This window comes from Oncorhynchus masou, chromosome 1 (assembly GCF_036934945.1).
Source record: "Oncorhynchus masou masou isolate Uvic2021 chromosome 1, UVic_Omas_1.1, whole genome shotgun sequence".
NCBI classification, from domain to species: domain Eukaryota; kingdom Metazoa; phylum Chordata; class Actinopteri; order Salmoniformes; family Salmonidae; genus Oncorhynchus; species Oncorhynchus masou.
This window is the reverse complement of record NC_088212.1, coordinates 13314282-13335153: the sequence shown is the minus strand read 5'-3', so window position 1 is coordinate 13335153 and position 20872 is coordinate 13314282. Positions and strand designations below refer to the sequence as shown.

The 20872-nt window shown below is 43.9% G+C and overlaps 2 protein-coding genes across 2 annotated transcripts; both read left to right on the top strand.

Annotated features, from left to right (window-relative positions):
• Positions 1–546: 546 nt before the first annotated feature.
• On the top strand, positions 547–9524 carry gkap1 (G kinase anchoring protein 1). The gene is given in 13 exon segments (XM_064943638.1): positions 547–643; positions 4962–5208; positions 5344–5395; positions 5398–5501; positions 5931–6008; positions 6142–6274; positions 7074–7099; positions 7271–7417; positions 7557–7643; positions 7807–7870; positions 7983–8053; positions 8137–8217; positions 9164–9524. Coding segments are annotated over 12 exon segments (1113 nt in total). The 5' UTR covers positions 547–643; positions 4962–4980; the 3' UTR covers positions 9206–9524.
• A 1121-nt stretch (positions 9525–10645) lies between these two features.
• Positions 10646–20603, top strand: LOC135518360 (ubiquilin-1-like). Its single transcript, XM_064943535.1, has 11 exons — positions 10646–11095; positions 11582–11733; positions 11851–12005; positions 14054–14289; positions 14403–14540; positions 14742–14940; positions 18600–18742; positions 18845–18928; positions 19032–19147; positions 19353–19524; positions 19765–20603. Exons 1-11 carry the CDS (start codon positions 10967–10969, stop codon positions 19915–19917), a joined length of 1677 nt encoding a protein of 558 aa, XP_064799607.1. The 5' UTR covers positions 10646–10966; the 3' UTR covers positions 19918–20603.
• The last annotated feature ends 269 nt before the right edge of the window (positions 20604–20872 follow it).

Here is a 20872-nt window from a genome sequence, read left to right as displayed (position 1 = left end):
ATATCGTTGTCAATGGGTGCAAGCTCGCAGACATGACAGGACACCTGTTGCATGTTGGTTACATATACCAATTTCAAGATGTCGAGGTGGCACAATGCATATTTATAAAATCCCTAACAAATAAATAACATACGCACGGATAATTAAAGTAAATTTCTAAATGATGGAGGCGCCGACCATGATTATACTGCCAGGAAACATTGTATGATTACACTTCTTGTTAATACTGAAAACGAGTGGTCCTACCTGAACGAATGCTGTATAAATAAGCAGATCGCCAATCGCGATACAATCAATGTATGATTATGATCATCATGAATGGTACCATGTTGCTGTCATGAATACAGTCTCGTGGAAAAGTAGACCTCTGTCTCCATCTTCTGTTTAAGGGAAGTCAACATAGTTACAATCAATGTATGATTATGATCATCATGAATGGTACCATGTTGCTGTCATGAATACAGTCTCGTGGAAAAGTAGACCTCTGTCTCCATCTTCTGTTTAAGGGAAGTCAACATATTATGAGCTGCTCCATATCGCATATTACCCCCTTTTTTCTTGCAGAACACATTTTGAGCAACTGGGCCACCATAGGTACTTTAGCAACTGGAAGTGGTGAACGTGTGGTTAACTACTCGAACAGGTGAAAGTATGTTTTTAATTATCTTTTTAAAATCTTTATTATTATTTCCCCCTCAAACATACACTGTACAATATTTTAATAATCTGAATCTAAATTATAAAATCATTTTTAGTTTGTCATACATACGAGCTACATCATGGTATGGATGCAAGGTAGCTAATATGCTAGCCAGCTAGAACTATTATATCTATATGACTGAGTTAGCTAGGCAACGACATTCGATGCTTTCTTTTGAATCAAGTTAATCGACGGACACTGTTTATTTCGGTAGTTGGCTAGCTAGATCTACAATTATCTAATGCCCACTACCCTCTGTGCCGTGTTGTATTAACGTTACACGTTGAAACGGTGTTAACCAACTAGCTAGTTAGCAGACATTACTCGCACAACGTTGAAACCCAGTTGGTTAACTAATTTAGCTACCTAACGTTAGTTGGCTAGCTTAAACTGAAGATAAGTGCTAGTGCGGGACAGGTAAGCCAGCAACAAGCTAGCCATCTGTCCTTGTGAGTGGCATGATAATGTCATGTAAGTTAGCTAACTGACGTTAGCTACTAGCAATAAACTCATTTGCATCCAGCTAGCTAGCCAGTCACTGAAGCCAGACTCAAGTGTTACGACTTTGCTTACTCACCATAAGGTAGGGTCATAGCTACAGGTTATATGCCAGATAATGTGATATAACCAAATATTTTTGGTGTCCCATTACTGGGCGTTTACAGGAAGGTTTCATACAAACCGTCGCCATAGATTTTTCAACTAATATCGCCTGTTGGCGACAGTGGTGGAAAAAGTATCCAATTGTCATGTTGAGTAAAAGTAAAGATACCTTCAACTTCTTCGGGATCGATTTCCCTTCCACGGGACAGTTGAGCTAACATAGGCTAATGCGATTAGCATGAGGTTGTAAGTAACACGAACATTTGCCAGGACATAGACATATCTGTTATTGGCAGAAAGCTTAAATTCTTGTTAAATTAAACTGCACTCTCCAATTTACAGTAGCTATTATAGTGAAAGAATACCATGCTATTGTTTTTTTTTAAATGTGTTTTATTTTACATTTATTTAACTAGGCAAGTTAGTTAAAAACGAATTCTTATTTTCAATGACAGCCTAGGAACAGTGGGTTAACTGCCTTGTTCAGGGGCAGAACAACAGATTTTTACCTTGTCAGCGTGAGGATTCGATCTTGCAAACTTTCGGTTACTAGTCCAACGCTCTAACCACTAGGCTACCTGCCGCCTCGCCCCGCTTGAGGAGAGTGCACATTTTTTAACGTTAAAAGTTGTTAATAAACAAATTAGGCACATTTGGGCAGTCTTGGTACAACATTTTGAACAGAAATACAATGGTTCATTGGATCAGTCTAAAACTTTGCACATACACTGCTGCCATCTAGTGGCCAAAATCTTGCGTTTCAAAGATGATGGTACAAAAAAATACAAAAGAATGCTTTTTTTTCTCCTTTGTATTATCTTTTACCAGATCTATTGTGTTATATTATCCTACATTCCACAAACTTCAAAGTGTTTCCTTTTAAATGGTACCAAGATTATGCACATCCTTGCTTCAGGGCCTGAGCTACAGGCAGTTAGATTTGGGTATATCATTTTAGGCTAAATTTTAAAAAGGGGCGGATCCTTGAATAGAAAATTACTAAAGTGAAAGTCACCCAGTAAAATAATACCTGAGTAAATGTCTAAAAGTATTTGGTTTCAAAAAGCATCAAAAGTAAAACTATTTCCAATTCCTTATATTAAGCAAACCAGACAGCCCCTGGCTATCCGTAAGACCATTTTCTTGTTTTTTAAAAATGTATTTATCTCCAACACTTGGACATCATTTACAAGTGAAGCATTTGTGTTTATTGAGTCCGCCAGATCAGAGACAGTAGGGATGACCAAGGATGTTCTCTTGATAAATGTGTGAATTTGACAATTTTCCTGTCCTGCTAAGCATTCCAAATGTATGGAGTAAAAAGTACAATATTTTCTTTAGGAATCTAGTGAAGTAAAAGTAGGCTAGGCCCAAAAACTACTTAAGTACTACTTAAAAGTATTTTTACTTAATACTTTACGCCACTGCTTGGCGATACTTTCTTGATTCTGTGAAAAAAGTATCTTAAAAATGTGAGTTTCCATTTGCAAAAACTCAAAGATATTAAATCCATGTTTTGTACCAGATTAGGAGGTTCCTTGCCATCTTAGCTGCCAGGCATCTAGCATTTCCCAGCATCTTTGCAGGAACTAGTCTTGTAGATGACAGTGCAACCGAAACTAAGATCTACACACATGCAAGAGGTATATTTCGTTTTGATACAAAATATACAGTCGTGGCCAAACGTTTTGAGAATGACACAAATATTCATTTTCACAAAGTTTGCTACTTCAGTGTATTTAGATATTTTTTGTCAATGTTACTATGGAATACTGAAGTATATTTACAAGCATTTCATAAGTGTCAAATGCTTTTATTGACAATTACATGAAGTTGATGCAAAGAGATTATTTGCAGTGTTGATCCTTCTTTTTCAAGACTTCTGCAATCCGCCCTGGCATGCTGTCAATTAACTTCTGGGCCACATCCTGACTGATGGTAGCCCATTGTTGCATAATCAATGCTTGGAGTTTGTCAGAATTTGTGGGTTTTTGTTTGTCCACCCGCCTCTTGAGGACAGACCACAAGTTCTCAATGGTTAAGGTCTGGGGAGTTTCCTGGCCAAAATATCGATGTTTTGCTCCCCGAGCCACTTAGTTATCACTTTTGCCTTATGGCAAGGTGCTCCATCATGCTGGAAAAGGCATTGTTCGTCACCAAACTGTTCCTGGATGGTTGGAAGTAGTTGCTCTTGGAGGATGTGTTGGTACGATTCTTTATTCATGGCTGTGTTCTTAGGCAAAATTGTCAGTGAGCCCACTCCCTTGGTTGAGAAGCAACACCATACATGAATGGTCTCAGGATGTTTTACTGTTGGCATGACACAGGACTGATGGTAGCGCTCACCTTGTCTTCTCCCTGGACAAGCTTTTTTCCGGAAGCCCCAAACAATCGTAAAGGGGATTCATCAGAGAAAATGACTTCACCCCAGTCCTCAGCAGTCCTCATCCCTGTACCTTCTGCAGAATGTCAGTCTGTTCCTGATATTATTCCTGGAGGGAAGTGGCTTCTTTGCTGCCCTTGACACCAGGCCATCCTCAGTCTTTGCCTCACAGTGCATGCAGATGCTCTCACACCTGCCTGCTGCCATTCCTGAGCAAGCTCTGTATTGGTGGTGCCCCGATCCCGCAGCTGAATCAACTTTAGGAGATGGTCCTGGCGCTTGCTGGACATTCTTGGGCACCCTGAAGCCTTCTTCACAACAATTGAACCGCTCTCTCCTTGAAGTTCTTGATGATCCGATAAACGGTTAATTTAGGTGCAATCTTACTGGCAGTAATATCCTTGCCTGTGAAGCCCTTTTTGTGCAAAGCAATGATGACGGCACGTGTTTCTTGCAGGGAACCATGATTGACAGAGGAAGAACAGTGATTCCAAGCACCACCCTCCTTTTGAAGCTTCCAGTCTATTATTCAAACTCAATCAGCATGACAGAGGGATCTCCAGCCTTGTCCTCGTCAACACTCACACCTGTGTTAACGAGAGAATCACTGACATGATGTCAGCTGGTCCTTTTGTGGCAGGGCTGAAATGCAGTGGAAATGTTTTTGGGGGATTCAGTTCATTTGCATGGCAAAGAGGGACTTTGCAATTAATTGCAATTCATCTGATCACTCTTCATAACATTCTGGAGTATATGCAAATTGTCATCATACTGAGGCAGCAGACTTTGTAAAAATTAATATTTGTGTCATTCTCAAACCATTTGGCAACGACTGTACATGTAATATCTTTATTAATTTTTGTAAAACCACCTACAACTGGAAACAGACATTTCTAAGATATTGTCTTTGTTTTCGATTCGGTGAAAAAAGTATCAGCAAGAACAGGCTATTAGTTGAAAAATCTATGGCGGTTTTTACGGGACTTCCCTGTAATGCCCAGTAATGGACACCAAAAGGATCTGCTTATCACATTGTAGCTAACTCCTACTAGGCTACACAGCAAAAGTACATTTTTTTCATTAAAGATCAGACATAGGCAGTCTAGCTTATTTTAGAACCAGGCATTCACATTTGTGTCCGTTCTCCATATGGTTGTTTTTTGATTTATTGCTGGAGTTGTACTGGAGAAGTTTAGATTTGAATGATTTTGTCGCTGAGCAGGTGCCTAATTTGACGTGCATGTTTTCTTCCTGTGTGTATCTTATTGGGTTTAGGTTGTGCACAGTTCAGCAGATGGCGTCAGCAATGATCTCCGTCCACACCACAGCCTCTCGCTTTGCCCTGCTCCAGGTCGACTCTGATTCCGACTCCGATTCAGAGTCAGGAAGGACTAAAGGCGGCCGGGACTCTGGAAAGACTCGGCCCGGGAAGACAACCAGTGGGAAATCCACCGCAAGCAACGACAAGAAGAAGGAAAAGCGTAAGAAGAAGAAAGAGCAGCAACAGAGCGAGGCCAATGAGGTGATTGGCAGAGGCATTTCAACTCCCTAGTCAACACCAATTTCTGGTGTTTCCATTGTCGGTTCTCAAAGGTTTCACTTTCACTAATTTACCTGAGCTTGAGGACTGATAATGACTCCTGTCTCCTGTCCCCAGTTAAGAAATCTTGCCTTTAAGAAGCTCCCTCAGAAGTCCTCTGCCCCGCCCCCTCCCTGTCTCTGCAGGGTGTGGCCAATGAGCTGCTCCATCCCGCAGCAGGGGACCAAGCCATGCCCCCGGAAGGCTGGCAGCAATGGAAGCAAAGGGACAACCAGGTAGAACCCGACAGACACCCCATCACTAAGAACAGAGCCCTGTCCAGAAACAACCTATCCCCCCCAGACACTTGTTGAGATCTGAGAGGATGGAATAGTTGTTATAAATATGGTCCTGCTATATTACTAATACATTTTATTCATTTAGCAGACACTCTTATCAAGAGAGACTTACATGAGCAATTAGGGTTAAGTGCCTAGCCCAAGGGCACACTGGTATATTTTAACTGCTAGGCTACATATCCCCCCCCCCACCAAAACAAAAAAATCAGATCTATATTGATTGCTTAGTCCTTAACGGATAGGGGTTGTTTCTGAACAGGGCCCATGATAACACCTGACATGGGCATTGCTCATGGGTGTTCCCCTTTCGTAATAGTCCCCATCTGATCTATCCTTTATTTTTGTCTTTGTTTCTGCCAAATGCAGTTGACGAGCGAGCTTTATGAGGCCGACCTGGAGAAGGCACTGATGATGAGTAAACTGGAGTTTGAGCAGCATAAACAGGTACCACACTGCCCCCATCGCAGCACGCTGTTACAAAACATCTATTTGACAAAAATCTGAACCATGACGAGAGGGGATATTAATGAATGTTCCATTTAAGCAGATGCTCTTCTTTTAAATTGCCTCCTGTCAGGATGATGATGGTACAGACACTCCCTCTCCCAAGTCCCGAGGAGCTGCAGTCGGGAAGAAGGACAAGAAGAAGAACCAGCAGGGAAAAGACAAGAAGATGACGGTCTCTCTGAAGGACTTCCAGGCGGAGGGGGGTGAGACCACCAGTGGCAGAGAGCTACACTTATGTTAACATTGAACACTGCCCAACGTCATCAATACTGTGCCATCATAGCAGTAGCACTACTTGCTTAGCAATCCACTTCGCGCAGGTTCTGCGTAGATATGCCATACATGTCTCACTGTTTTCTCAGTTGTCCCACTCATCTTATTATTCTGTTTTATTTTATGACGTTCATGGGTTGCATGTTTAATCACACTATTGTTTGGAACGTTTGTTTTTGAACTGATGGCTGACTGTCAGTGAGTGCTGGTGAAAATTTCATCAAGTGCATTACATTGGCTTGGAAATGCAATGAAATTCAAAAGGACACAAATAATTAGTAGGAAAACCTTTTGTCATAATATTGATGTCACCAGATTGACTTCAGTATAACGTTCGCTAGCTAAGATTGAGGGGAAGCCACCTGATTTTTGGCTAGCTAATGTTAGCATTGCTAGATATTTTTGACGAACTTTGCTAGCTGATGACAACATTGCTATCATTGTAAAGTAAAATTGACGACATAATCATGTTGGCAAAGTTGGTTCCTATTAAATATTTTACTACTTTAGCAATGTTATCGTATTTCAAGGCACTATTGTGTAATTTAGATGAAAACGTAGACTAGGTTTATCCACCACTGCAGCGCAGCAAGTAGAGGGCGGCTTGACAACGTTCATAACAATGGCATGACGTGACAGAGGTGCAACCTATGAATACTTGACATAAAAACTATTCATTAATACTTGACATGTTGTAATCGACTTAAAAAACATGATTCTCCTTTCCAGATCAGAGTAAGAAGCAGGAGAAAGAGGTGAGGGAAAACGTTGTCTTACTCTTGTTGGGCTTACAGTGCTTTGACAGTTTAAACCCTGTCATGTGAGGATGAATGTGATGGAATGGTGGTGATATGACGTGAACTAGCGCAAATTGTGTATGATGTCATAATTCAAATTCTGAATCCATTGATGACATCACTCTCTAGGAGCCCAAACCACCCGCACCTCCAGAAGACAAGTTCTTCAACAAGCTTGAGGATGACGTTAGCAAAATCGTACAGCAGGAAAAAAGACGTGAGCAGTTTTCTAACAGCACTGGCCTCGAGGTCACGACTTCAACAGAGCATGAACCGGTAAGGCCGACTGCAAATCTGTTTTGTGTATATAAAAAACATTTTCGCAAAACGACCTTTGAGTGACTGGTGGTAAGACCATGGAGGTCAGTGTAACTTATCTCTCAGAGCCTAACTGTGACTCCATCACACCTCTCAGGACCCTCGAACTGAGCAGCTAAAGGACGATCTGGAGAAGAAAGACCAAGAAATTGACAAGTTAAAGAAGGTCATTTCACAATGGGAGGTGAGTCATTGTAGGGATACTGGTACTAGGCTTTAATGGAGCAGGCCTAAAATACAAAGGACAGAATACTGCCATCAGCCATTTACATTTGGTGTAAATCTATATGTGCTTATTATGAATCTATATGGTCCCCATGGGCTCCACTCCTGATCTCAATCCTTAGGTGAAATACAAAGAAGTGAAAGCCAGAAACTCCCAGCTCCTGAAGATGCTGCAGCAGGGAGAGAGTGAGTACAGCTACTGCACTCCTAATTCAGTCTGACTCTACTGTAATCCATTACTGATGCATTAGGTAGGCCTTCACGTTCTCATTCACTTATTCTCTCCCTTTCTCCACAGTGAAAGATAAAGCCGAGATCCTACTGCAGGTGGAAGAGCTTCTAAATATCAAAGAGGAGTTGTCTTCACAGGTGTGTGTGTGTGTGTCTCAAACCTTTCAACTTGCCATGCAAGGCTGACGACCTCTTTAAATTACCTTTATTTCACTCTCCAGGTGACATCACTACATGCCTCACTGGAACAAGAGAAGTCGAAAGTGAAAGGTTTACAAACAGATCAGCCAAAACACCATCAGGTAAAACGGCACATTACCTACATACTCATCACACTTGCAAGTGGCACTTAATGCAACACATATTTAGTTTAAAGCTGCAATATGTAGTGTTTTGGGCGACTTGACTAAATTCACATAGAAATGGGTGTTATAGATCTGTCGTGGAAATGACAGAAATTGGTTATTAGAAAAGCACAAACATAACATTTTCCATCACATGTCATTCTCATTGAAAGCAAGTCTAAGGAGCGGTACATCTGTTTTATGTGTGCTATTTCTATGCTTCCCGTTCTGAAGTTTTCTTTTTGTCTTTTACTTTCGGTTTTGTACAGCAGCTTCAAACAGCTGTAACAACAATATTTTTGGTTAAGGAAAATATATTACACAGTGGTTTAGATGGTACAATATTTCTCTACACTATACTTACTTGTTTTGTCGCAAATTATTCAAATTTTTGCAACCAGGAAATGGCGGAGTGATTTTTACATAGTGCCTCTAACTGTCGCTGCCTGATTTTAAAATCAGCAGCTCTCGTCTGGTTCTGAGAGAGGAGTTAGGGCTACAGTGTTTGTTTTACTGTTCAACCTCTGTAAAGCCGTGAGTCAAGTGTGTGTGCTCCCCTCTTAGATCAGCCAGGAAGTCACCCCTAGGAAGATTACCAAGGTAACAGTGCAGCTGCAGCAGTCCTCACTCTCCAGAACAGGACACTACTAGACTGACACAAAACTGAACCATTCACTCAGTCCAACTCACTACCATAAGTATCCATGCTAACTAGTGTAGTTCAGTTGAAGGATGTTAGTTTGGTAACAACTTACAAGCCGGTCTTATCATATCATGAAATGCTGAATCTCTTGAGCGGTCTTAAGCCTTTGTAGACGGTCAAGACCCTGACAAGCTAACCACCAAACTACTGATGTAAGACACTGTACTCATTCCATACTTCCTGGTCTCCTCTGATTGGCAGGGAAACAGGAAGGGGAAAAAGGGTCCAGAGTCCGATCTATGAAGACCGCAGAAGGAAGAACATTGACTGCAAAAACAAACTAAGCCACTCCTTTTCTTCAGGGTCTCCTTGTTTGTACTGTTATTCTCTACTGTCTTCATGCGTTATGCATGACTCGTATTACCACACACCAACTCCTGGATGTGTTGAACTGCAGAAGTCATGAAAAGGCTTTTAATAAACGCTCTGATAAAGATACATTTCAAGTTGACTGACATCATCACATTTTTTTTTTCTGGTATGATGCCAAATGACAGGTGTGAAATTAGTTGTTTTTTTTTCTTTTACTGCAAGGTAAATAAACAACTTTTCCAGTGTAAAATCATGTCTCATTGTTGTTTTATTACTTCTATGTGCTAATGGTAGGCTACACCACAAGATGCTATATTTCTCCTATTTTTGATGCTAACTTGTGGTTTCATGACAAATTACACTATATATACAAAAGTACATGAACACCCCTTCAAATGAGTTGATTTGGCTATTTCAGTCACAACCGTTGCTGGCAGGTGTATAAAATTGAGCACATAACCATGCAATCTCCATAGACAAACATTGGCAGTGGAATGGCCTTACTGAAGAGCTCAGTGATTTTCAACGTGGCACTGTCATAGTTTGTCAAATTTCTGCCCTGCTAGAGCTGCCTTGGTCAACTAAGTTATTGTGAAGTGGAAACGCCTAGGAGCAACAACGGCTCAGCCTTGAAGTGGTAGGTGCACAAGCTCATAGACTGGGACCACTTAAGCGGGTAAAAATAGTCTATCCTCTGTTGCAACACGCACTACCACGTTCCAAACTGCCTCTGGTAGCAACATCCGCACAAGAACAGTTCGTCGGGAGCTTCATGAAATGGGGTTCCATGGCCGAGCAGCCACACACAAGCGGAATGCCAAGCACTGGCTGGAGTGGTGTAAAGCTTGACGTCATTGGACTCTGGAGCAGTGTAAACGCGTTCTCTGACAAGTCCGACAGACAAATCTGGGTTTGGGGGATGCCAGGATAACGCTACCTGCCCCAACGAATAGTGACAACTGTAAAGTTTGGTGGAGAAATAATGGTCTGGTGAAATCTTAATGTTACTACAACACAATGACATTCTAGAAGACTGTGCTTCCAACTTTGTGGCAACAGTTTGGGGAAAGTCCTTTCCTGTTTCTCCATGACAATGCCCCTTGCACAAAGCGAGGTCCATACAGAAATGTTTTTTCGAGATTGGTGTGGAGAACTAGACTTTCCTTCACAGAGCCCTGACCTCAACCCCATCGAACACTTCTGGGTTGAATTGGAACATCGACTGCAAGCCAGGTATAATCGCCCAACCTTATTAATGCTCTTATGGCTTATGGAAGCAAGTCCCCGCAGAAATGTTCCAACATCTAGTGGAAAGCCTTCCCAGAAGAGTAGAGGCTTTTCTAGCAGCAAAGGCGGGACCAACTCCATTTTAATGCCCATGAGATGTTCGACGAGCAGGTGTCCACATACTTGTGGGCATGTAGTGTATTTAATCATGGCTGCAGCTGAATGAATGTTCAGAAACATCTAACGAAATTAATTAGGCTAAAATATGTTGAAATATTAAGAGGTAAAGAAAATAACGCTATCCGTGCACTGTTATCCATTATGACGTTTGCAGATATTTTTCGAATCAGCAAAATTAGGACACCAGGAAATAAAATATCACATTACGAGATTCGCTTATGCAAACGGTCTGTTCTTTGCCGGCGTGGTCAGACATAGGTCTGTCCCCACCGCGAGAGCAAAAAGATGGCTAATACTGTGGATGAGGACGAGCAACAACCATTCCCTGCTGAATGTAAGATCATCAGAGTTACTGTGAAAACACCAAAGGAAAAAGAGGAAATCGCCATTCCAGAGAACAGCTCCATCAAACAGGTCAGTGCGGTCATTGGAACTGTCTGTGTGGAATCCATTTATTCCGTCAAGTCACGGTGTTTTATCGGAACATGGTCTAAACAACACGTGGCAACTGTCAAGTATTTCTAAATAGTTTTTCGATTTCTAATCTTGATAGTACTAGACCTATGTGATGTTTGGGATTTTAACACCTATGTGTTTTCATGGATGTAAACTTTTATATGCCGCCAGGCCAGTGGTCCTGTCCCCACCGAGGTGCACCCACACACAGCTGGACTGGTGCAATCAGCTTATTTGTGAATAATGCCATGTTTGTTGTTTGTGCCTACGTTACATTTTTCTTATGATACTGTCATCATGGCGATTACATTTTCTTTACTGTTATTGACCAAATGTGACTCCCAATGTCTGATATAGCCTACAGTAAAATGGGTTTTCGCTCTCTGCTACTTGGCAAGGATGAGTTCATGTCTCTCTCTGCCTGCCTTCTGCCTGTCTCTGTAGTTTAAGGAGGAGATAGCCCAGCGGTTCCAGGCACAAACAGAGCAGCTGGTACTCATCTTTGCTGGGAAGATCCTCAAAGATGCAGATCTGCTGAGTCATCAAGGCATCCACAACGGACTGACCGTCCACTTGGTCATCAAGACCCAGAGCAGGTACACACACACATCTCACACACTGTGTGTGAGTAGGTAAGAAAACATGAAAGCATTAAAGTTGTCCCCAAAATTGGATTGATGGACTATAACTGTCCATTTCCCTTTCTGTTGAAGGCCTCCGGAGTTGTGTGCCTCTCCTTCCAACACCACTGCCTCAGAACAGGCCCAACCAGAAGGCCCTACCTCTGTACCTGGACCCCCTCCTGTAGAACCTACCTCTGTCCCTCGACCCTCTCCTGCTTCTTCAGCCACCCCTACCTTCAGCCTTGGTAAGACCAGCTGTATCCCTCCCTTACACTCTTCATCAACAACACATCCACCACACTGACCCTCAACACGGGGGCTCCTCAGGGGTGCGTGCTTAGCACCCTCCTGTATTCCCTATTCACCCACAACTCTGTGGCTGCGCACGACTCTAACACCATCATTAAGTTTGCAGACGACATGACGGTGGTAGGCCTGATCACTGACGATGATGTGAGAGGCTATAGAAGAGGAGGTCAGTAACCTGGCAGTGTGGTGCCAGAACAACAACCTCAACGTCAGCAACACAAAGGAGCTGATCGTAGACTACAGGAAACGGAGGACCGAGCACACACCCATTCACATTGATGGGGCTATAGTGGAGCGGGTCGAGAGCTTCAAGTTCCTCTGTGTCCACATCACTAAGGATCTATCATGGTCCACACACACCAACAGAGTCGTAAAGACAGCACAACAATGCCCTTTCACCCTCAGGAAGCTGAAAATATTTGGCATGGGCCCAGACAATCCCCAAAGTTGTACAGCTGCACCATTGAGAGCATCTTGACTGGCTGCATCACCAATTGGTATGGCATCTGCTTGGCATCCGACTGCAGGGCTCTACAGAGGGTAGTGCGTGTGGCCTAGTACATGACTGGGGCCGAGCTCCCTGCCATCCAAGACCTCTTTACCAGGCAGTCAGAGGAAGGCCATAACATTTGTCAGACTCCAGCCACCCAAGTCATAGACTGTTCTCTCTGCTACCACACAGCAAGCTGTACCGGAGTGCCAAGAGGCTTCTAAATAGCTTCTACCCCCAGGCCATAAGACTCCTGAACATCTAGTCAAATGGCTACCCAGACTATTCACATTGCCCCTCTCCTCCCCTCTCCACACCACTGCCACTCTGTTGTCATCTATGCAAAGTCACTTTAATTAACTCTACCTACATGTATATACAACCTCAACTAACCGGTGCCCCACACGTTGACTCTGTACCTGCACCCCCCTGTATATATTGTTATTTTTTTACTGCTCCTCTTTAATTACTTATTACTTTTATCTCTTATCTGTATTTTTTGAAACTGCTCTGTCGGTTAGGGGCTCGTAAGTAAGCATTTCACTGTAAGGTCTACTACACCTGTTGTATTCTGCGCATGTGACTAATAACATTTGATTTAGTAATATGTACATATCTACCTCAAATCTGTTGTACATGGACTTGGTACTGGTCTCTGTGTATACAGCCAAGTTATCATTACTCATTGTGTATTTATTATATACAGCCTAGTTGTCATTACTCATTGTGTATTTATTATATACAGCCCAGTTGTCATTGCTCATTGTGTATTTATTATATACAGCCCAGTTGTCATTACTCATTGTGTATTTATTGTATACAGCCTAGTTGTCATTACTCATTGTGTATTTATTGTATACAGCCTAGTTATCATTACTCATTGTGTATTTATTGTATACAGCCAAGTTGTCATTACTCATTGTGTATTTATTGTATACAGCCAAGTTGTCATTACTCATTGTGTATTTATTGTATACAGCCTAGTTATCATTACTCATTGTGTATTTATTGTATACAGCCAAGTTGTTATTACTCATTGTGTATTTATTGTATACAGCCTAGTTATCATTACTCATTGTGTATTTATTATATACAGCCAAGTTGTCATTACTCATTGTGTATTTATTATATACAGCCAAGTTGTCATTACTCATTGTGTATTTATTGTATACAGCCAAGTTGTCATTACTCATTGTGTATTTATTATATACAGCCAAGTTGTCATTACTCATTGTGTATTTATTATATACAGCCTAGTTGTCATTACGTGTTTGACTTTTCTCTTCTTTCTCTCTCCGTTGTTGGGAAGGGCCGTAAGCATTTTACTGTCAGTCTACACCTGTTGTTTGCGAAGCATGTGACATGTTTTTATTTGATTTGGGGCTTCCTGTGTGTGTGTGTGTGTGTGTGTGTGTGTGTGTGGATGAGTTGGTAGCCAAACATTTCTGATGGGTATTTGCTACCTCAACATTCAGCTTTGTCTATATCCTGTAGGTCTAGGCAGTCCAGGGACAGCTGCTGCGGGGCCTGGTCTCGCTGAGCTGCAGAGGCAGCTGATGTCCAACCCTGAGCTGCTGGCCCAGATTATGGACAGTCCCTTGGTCCAGGGCATGCTGTCCAACCCAGACATGATGAGACAGCTCATCATGGCCAACCCCCAGATGCAGCTGCTGCTGCAGCACAACCCCAACATCACCCACCTGTTCAACAACCCTGACGTCATGAGACAGGTAGCTGTGTGTGTGTGTGTGTGTGTTGCGGTTACCTTTGTGTCTGTGTTGTTATTCCTTTCGAACCTCCTCTCTCTTCCCTGTGTCATTGTTCTCCTCTCCTTGTTCTTCAGACCCTGGAGATAGCACGGAACCCGACCATGATGCAGGAGATGTTGCGCAACCAGGACAGGGCACTAAGCAACAATGCCCTCCGCAGGATGTCCACTGATGCTCAGGGACCCATGCTGAATGCTGCTGCTCAGGAACCGGTAGGTACACACACACACACACACAGCTCCTGATGGAACTTTAAAGTGTAATGTTAACACTTAATGCCAATCATTGACCAGGACAAGTAAAGGTATATTGGAGGTAACTGAACTAACTAGTTGGACTGTAACCCACCCACTCTCTGTCTTTCTGTTTCTTTCTGTCTGTCTGTCTGTCTGTTTCTTTCTTTCTTTGCTTAGATTGCAGGAAACCCTTTTGCTTCTCTGACGACCTCGTCATCAGGGGAAATCCAGTCACCCCGGGTGGAAAATGGAGACCCCCTCGCCAACCCCTGGGTTCCCCCTGCTTCCACAGACACCGCCACACCCACCACTACCCCCACCCTGTCCAGCAATGGCCCTCAGACCACCCTGCACAACCTAGGTCCCACCATGGGAGGTAGAACATCTAACAGTGATACAAACAGACATTTATCCTCTCACACAGGTCAATGAGGGTGCCTGCATGTCCCCAGGCACCCTCATTTGTTGACTTCTGTGATCGAAAAAGCCTTGGTTTCATGCATGTCAACATCAGAAGCCTCCTCCCTAAGTTTGTTTTACTCACTGCTTTAGCACACTCTGCTAACCCTGATGTCCTTGCCGTGTCTGAGTCCTGGCTTAGGAAGGCCACCAAAAATTCAGAGATTTCCATACCCAACTATAACATCTTCCGTCAAGATAGACCTGCCAAAGGGGGAAGAGTTAGCCTGCAAAGTAATGTCATACTTTCCAGGTCCATACCCAAACAGTTCGAACTACTAATTTTGAAAATTACTCTCTCCAGAAATAAGTCTCTCACTGTTGCCGCCTGCTACCGACCCCCCTCAGCTCCCAGCTGTGCCCTGGACACCATTTGTGAATTGATCGCCCCCCATCTAGCTTCAGAGTTTGTTCTTTTAGGTGACCTAAACTGGGATATGCTTAACACCCCGGCAGTCCTACAATCTAAGCTAGATGCCCTCAATCTCACACAAATCATCAAGGAACCCACCAGGTACAACCCTAACTCTGTAAACAAGGGCACCCTCATAGACGTCATCCTGACCAACTGGCCCTCCAAATACACCTCCGCTGTCTTCAACCAGGATCTCAGCGATCACTGCCTCATTGCCTGTATCCTCTACGGAGCCGCAGTCAAACGACCACCCCTCATCACTGTCAAACGCTCCCTAAAACACTTCTGTGAGCAGGCCTTTCTAATCGACCTGGCCCGGGTATCCTGGAAGGACATTGACCTCATCCCGTCAGTTGAGGATGCCTGGTCATTCTTTAAAAGTAACTTCCTCACCATTTTAGATAAGCATGCTCCGTTCAAAAAATGCAGAACTAAGAACAGATACAGCCCTTGGTTCACTCCAGACCTGACTGCCCTCGACCAGCACAAAAACATCCTGTGGCGGACTGCAATAGCATCGAATAGTCCCCGCGATATGCAACTGTTCAGGGAAGTCAGGAACCAATACACGCAGTCAGTCAAGAAAGCTAAGGCCAGCTTCTTCAGGCAGAAGTTTGCATCCTGTAGCTCCAACTCCAAAAAGTTCTGGGATACTGTGAAGTCCATGGAGAACAAGAGCACCTCCTCCCAGCTGCCCACTGCACTGAGGCTAGGTAACACGGTCACCACCGATAAATCCATGATTATCGAAAACTTCAACAAGCATTTCTCAACGGCTGGCCATGCCTTCCGCCTGGCTACTCCAACCTCTGCCAAAAGCTCTGCCACCCCCGCAGCTCCTCGCCCAAGCCCTTCCAGGTTCTCCTTTACCCAAATCCAGATAGCAGATGTTCTGAAAGAGCTGCAGAACCTGGACCCGTACAAATCAGCTGGGCTTGACAATCTGGACCCTCTATTTCTGAAACTATCCGCCGCCATTGTCGCAACCCCTATTACCAGCCTGTTCAACCTCTCTTTCATATCGTCTGAGATCCCCAAGGATTGGAAGGCTGCCGCCGTCATCCCCCTCTTCAAAGGGGGAGACACCCTGGACCCAAACTGTTACAGACCTATATCCATCCTGCCCTGCCTATCTAAGGTCTTCGAAAGCCAAGTCAACAAACAGGTCACTGACCATCTCGAATCCCACCGTACCTTCTCCGCTGTGCAATCTGGTTTCCGAGCCGGTCACCGGTGCACCTCAGCCACACTCAAGGTACTAAACGACATCATAACCGCCATCGATAAAAGACAGTACTGTGCAGCCGTCTTCATCGACCTTGCCAAGGCTTTCGACTCTGTCAATCACCATATTCTTATCGGCAGACTCAGTAGCCTCGGTTTTTCGGATGACTGCCTTGCCTGGTTCACCAATTACTTTGCAGACAGAGTTCAGTGTGTCAAATCGGAGGGCATGCTGTCCGGTCCTCTAGCAGTCTCTATGGGGGTGCCACAGGGTTCAATTCTCGGGCCGACTCTTTTCTCTGTATATATCAATGATGTTGCTCTTGCTGCGGGCGATTCCCTGATCCACCTCTACGCAGACAACACCATTCTATATACTTCTGGCCCGTCCTTGGACACTGTGCTATCTAACCTCCAAACGAGCTTCAATGCCATACAACACTCCTTCCGTGGCCTCCAACTGCTCTTAAACGCTAGTAAAACCAAATGCCTGCTTTTCAACCGATCGCTGCCTGCAACCGCATGCCCGACGAGCATCACCACCCTGGATGGTTCCGACCTTGAATATGTGGACATCTATAAGTACCTAGGTGTCTGGCTAGACTGTAAACTCTCCTTCCAGACTCATATCAAACATCTCCAATCGAAAATCAAATCAAGAGTCGGCTTTCTATTCCGCAACAAAGCCTCCTTCACTCACGCCGCCAAACTTACCCTAGTAAAACTGACTATCCTACCGATCCTCGACTTCGGCGACGTCATCTACAAAATTGCTTCCAACACTCTTCTCAGCAAACTGGATGCAGTTTATCACAGTGCCATCCGTTTTGTCACTAAAGCACCTTATACCACCCACCACTGCGACTTGTATGCTCTAGTCGGCTGGCCCTCGCTACATATTCGTCGCCAGACCCATAGGCTCCAGGTCATCTACAAGTCCATGCTAGGTAAAGCTCCGCCTTATCTCAGTTCACTGGTCACGATGGCAACACCCATCCGTAGCACGCGCTCCAGCAGGTGTATCTCACTGATCATCCCTAAAGCCAACACCTCATTTGGCCGCCTTTCATTCCAGTACTCTGCTGCCTGTGACTGGAACGAATTGCAAAAATCCCTGAAGTTGGAGACTTATCTCCCTCACCAACTTCAAACATGTGCTATCTGAGCAGCTAACCGATCGCTGCAGCTATACATAGTCTATTGGTAAATAGCCCACCCATTTTCACCTACCTCATCCCCATACTGTTTTTATTTATTTACTTTTCTGCTCTTTTGCACACCAGTATCTCTACCTGTACATGACCATCTGATCATTTATCACTCCAGTGTTAATCTGCAAAATTGTAATTATTCGCCTACCTCCTCATGCCTTTTGCACACAATGTATATAGACTCCCCTTTTTTTCTACTGTGTTATTGACTTGTTAATTGTTTACTCCATGTGTAACTCTGTGTTGTCTGTTCACACTGCTATGCTTTATCTTGGCCAGCTCGCAGTTGCAAATGAGAACTTGTTCTCAACTAGCCTACCTGGTTAAATAAAGGTGAAATAAAAAATAAATAAATAAAAATGGAATGGAATGTTATATATTTTCAAACTGGTTGAATGGCTATTCTTACCATGTAGGGACGTGCAAATTACCGCATGTGAGAGAAATTATGCATAAACAAAAAATGAATTGCCTGCAACCAAATTAATTTGAATTTTGAATAATTTAGTCTAGACCATTTTTACTTTCTTTGAAGATGAAAAATTGCAATTTCAGTAATTGTTTTTTATTGTCCTTTTTGTAAATCAAACATGTTGTTTTCAATTTCAACTTATTTTTAAAGAAATTATGAATTGTGCAAGGGTGCCAATATACTTGACTGAATCTGTAGGCTTACACTTTCATTAATAAGCTCCCCTGTATCCCTCAATGATTGTGTGAATATAGCAGCTATGTTCAATAGTCCGGGAATGCAGAGTCTTCTGCAGCAGATCACGGAGAACCCCACACTGATGCACAACATGCTGTCAGCCCCCTACATGAGGAGCCTACTCAACAGCCTGAGCCAGAACCCTGACCTAGCAGCACAGGTACACACACACACACACACACACACACACACACACACACACACACACACACACACACACACATAAACACACACACACTTCTAATGTCCCCGAATGTTTTAGATGATGCTGAACAACCCACTGTTTTCTGGGAACCCTCAACTGCAGCAGCAAATGAGACAACAACTCCCAATGTTCCTCCAACAGGTCAGTGACCTTAAAACACCAAGTGGTGCTGGGATGACTATACAGTAAGCTGTGATTGGTCCTCTGACCGCTGTGAGTCTCTCTCTGATTGGTGTTTCCTCAGATGCAGAACCCTGAGATGCTGTCGGCCATGTCCAACCCCAGGGCCATGCAGGCACTGCTGCAGATCCAACAGGGACTGCAGACCCTTGCCACTGAGGCACCTGGATTCATACCAGGGTATGTACACCAATTCTCCATACCTCCACATGCACTTAGTCAGAACATCCATATATCAACGTACACCTTCATTTTTCACCTGAAAGACCTACAGTACAGTACCTCTTTAAGCGACCTATATTTTGTACTCCACCCACATAGTTCCTATAGCAACGTAGTGTTGAACTGTGGTCGGCTGATGCCATGATGCCTGTCGTTCCTGTAGGGTTGGACTGGGAGGAGTCGGCTCAGATCTTAACCCTGCCCCTGGATTGTCATCAGACCCCGTTCCTAGTGACCTCAGCAGTGGGTCCCAGGTAGTCACGGAAACGGGTCAGCGGCAACAACAACAGTTTGTGCGTCAGATGCTAGACGCTCTCGCTAGCACCAATCAGCAGGTTAGCCCCAGAATTGATCTGCATTATTCTCCCAAAACCAGACCCTGTTTTACTTCAAGCCTCTCAAAGTGGTGTGTATGACCCAATCCTCAATCAACCTTTAAGCCCTATGTCCTATCATGCATTTAGGGGTTAATTTGGGATTGGACCTATGTTGTGTCAGCATGGTGGGGAGGAGAGCATTAAACACATGACCATCATCCCAAGTGGAAGACAAAGTATTGTACTTTTTGTGTGTAGGCTCAGACTGAAGAGCTGCTGTTCCAGGAGCAGGTGGAGCAGCTGACGACCATGGGCTTCCTCAACCCAGAGGCCAACCTGCAGGCCCTCATCGCTACCGGGGGAGACGTCAACGCCGCTGTAGAACGACTGCTGGACTCGCTATCCTTGTAATACACACACACTTCACATGTGCACATACAATTAACAAATTCACGTGCGCACACTCACTTGTACAATCATGCAGTTGTACGATCAGATGCTTGCACATTCTTCACTCACAGAGAACTAGTGAAACATGCACTCCTGAATGCCATTTATATTGTATATGTAAGCTGCTGAACTGTGAAGTGCAGGCCTGTCTGTGCTGTATGTTCTGAATGGCCTTAGTTGGTTCAGGTTCTAATCTGGATCATGCTGGCTTCTGCCACATTCCTTTATGCAGAGTCCCATCCTACCTAAGAGTCCCATCCAAGACTCTTAAGAATGAATATGCTGCTAGTCTCGCAACAAGATGTATTTCCCTGCTGCTACCAAGGCCTTAAACTCAAATCAGGAAAATAACCCAAGGGTTCCCTACTGGTGACCCTTGAGAGCATGTGTATAGCAGTCTTAGTTGTGTGTGTGTGTGTAATGTGAACAGACTGCATTCATAATGCACTAAATGCTATGTGTTCTTTTTGCCACTTCATTGTGGTATAGACTAGGGGAGGCCAGTTTTGCCACTTCATTGTGGTATAGACTAGGGGAGGCCAGTTTTGCCACCTTCATTGTGGTATAGACTAGGGGAGGCCAGTTTTACACCTTCATTGTGGTATAGACTAGGGAGGCCAGTTTTACACCTTCATTGTGGTATAGACTAGGGGAGCAGTTTTACACCTTCATTGTTTTAGGGGGGCCAGTTTTACACCTTCTTTGTGGTATAGACTAGGGAGGCCAGTTTTGCCACTTCATTGTGGTATAGACTAGGGAGGCCAGTTTTGCCACTTCATTGTGGTATAGACTAGGGGAGGCCAGTTTTGCCACTTCATTGTGGTATAGACTAGGGGAGGCCAGTTTTGCCACTTCATTGTGGTATAGACTAGGGGAGGCCAGTTTTGCCACTTCATTGTGGTATAGACTAGGGAGG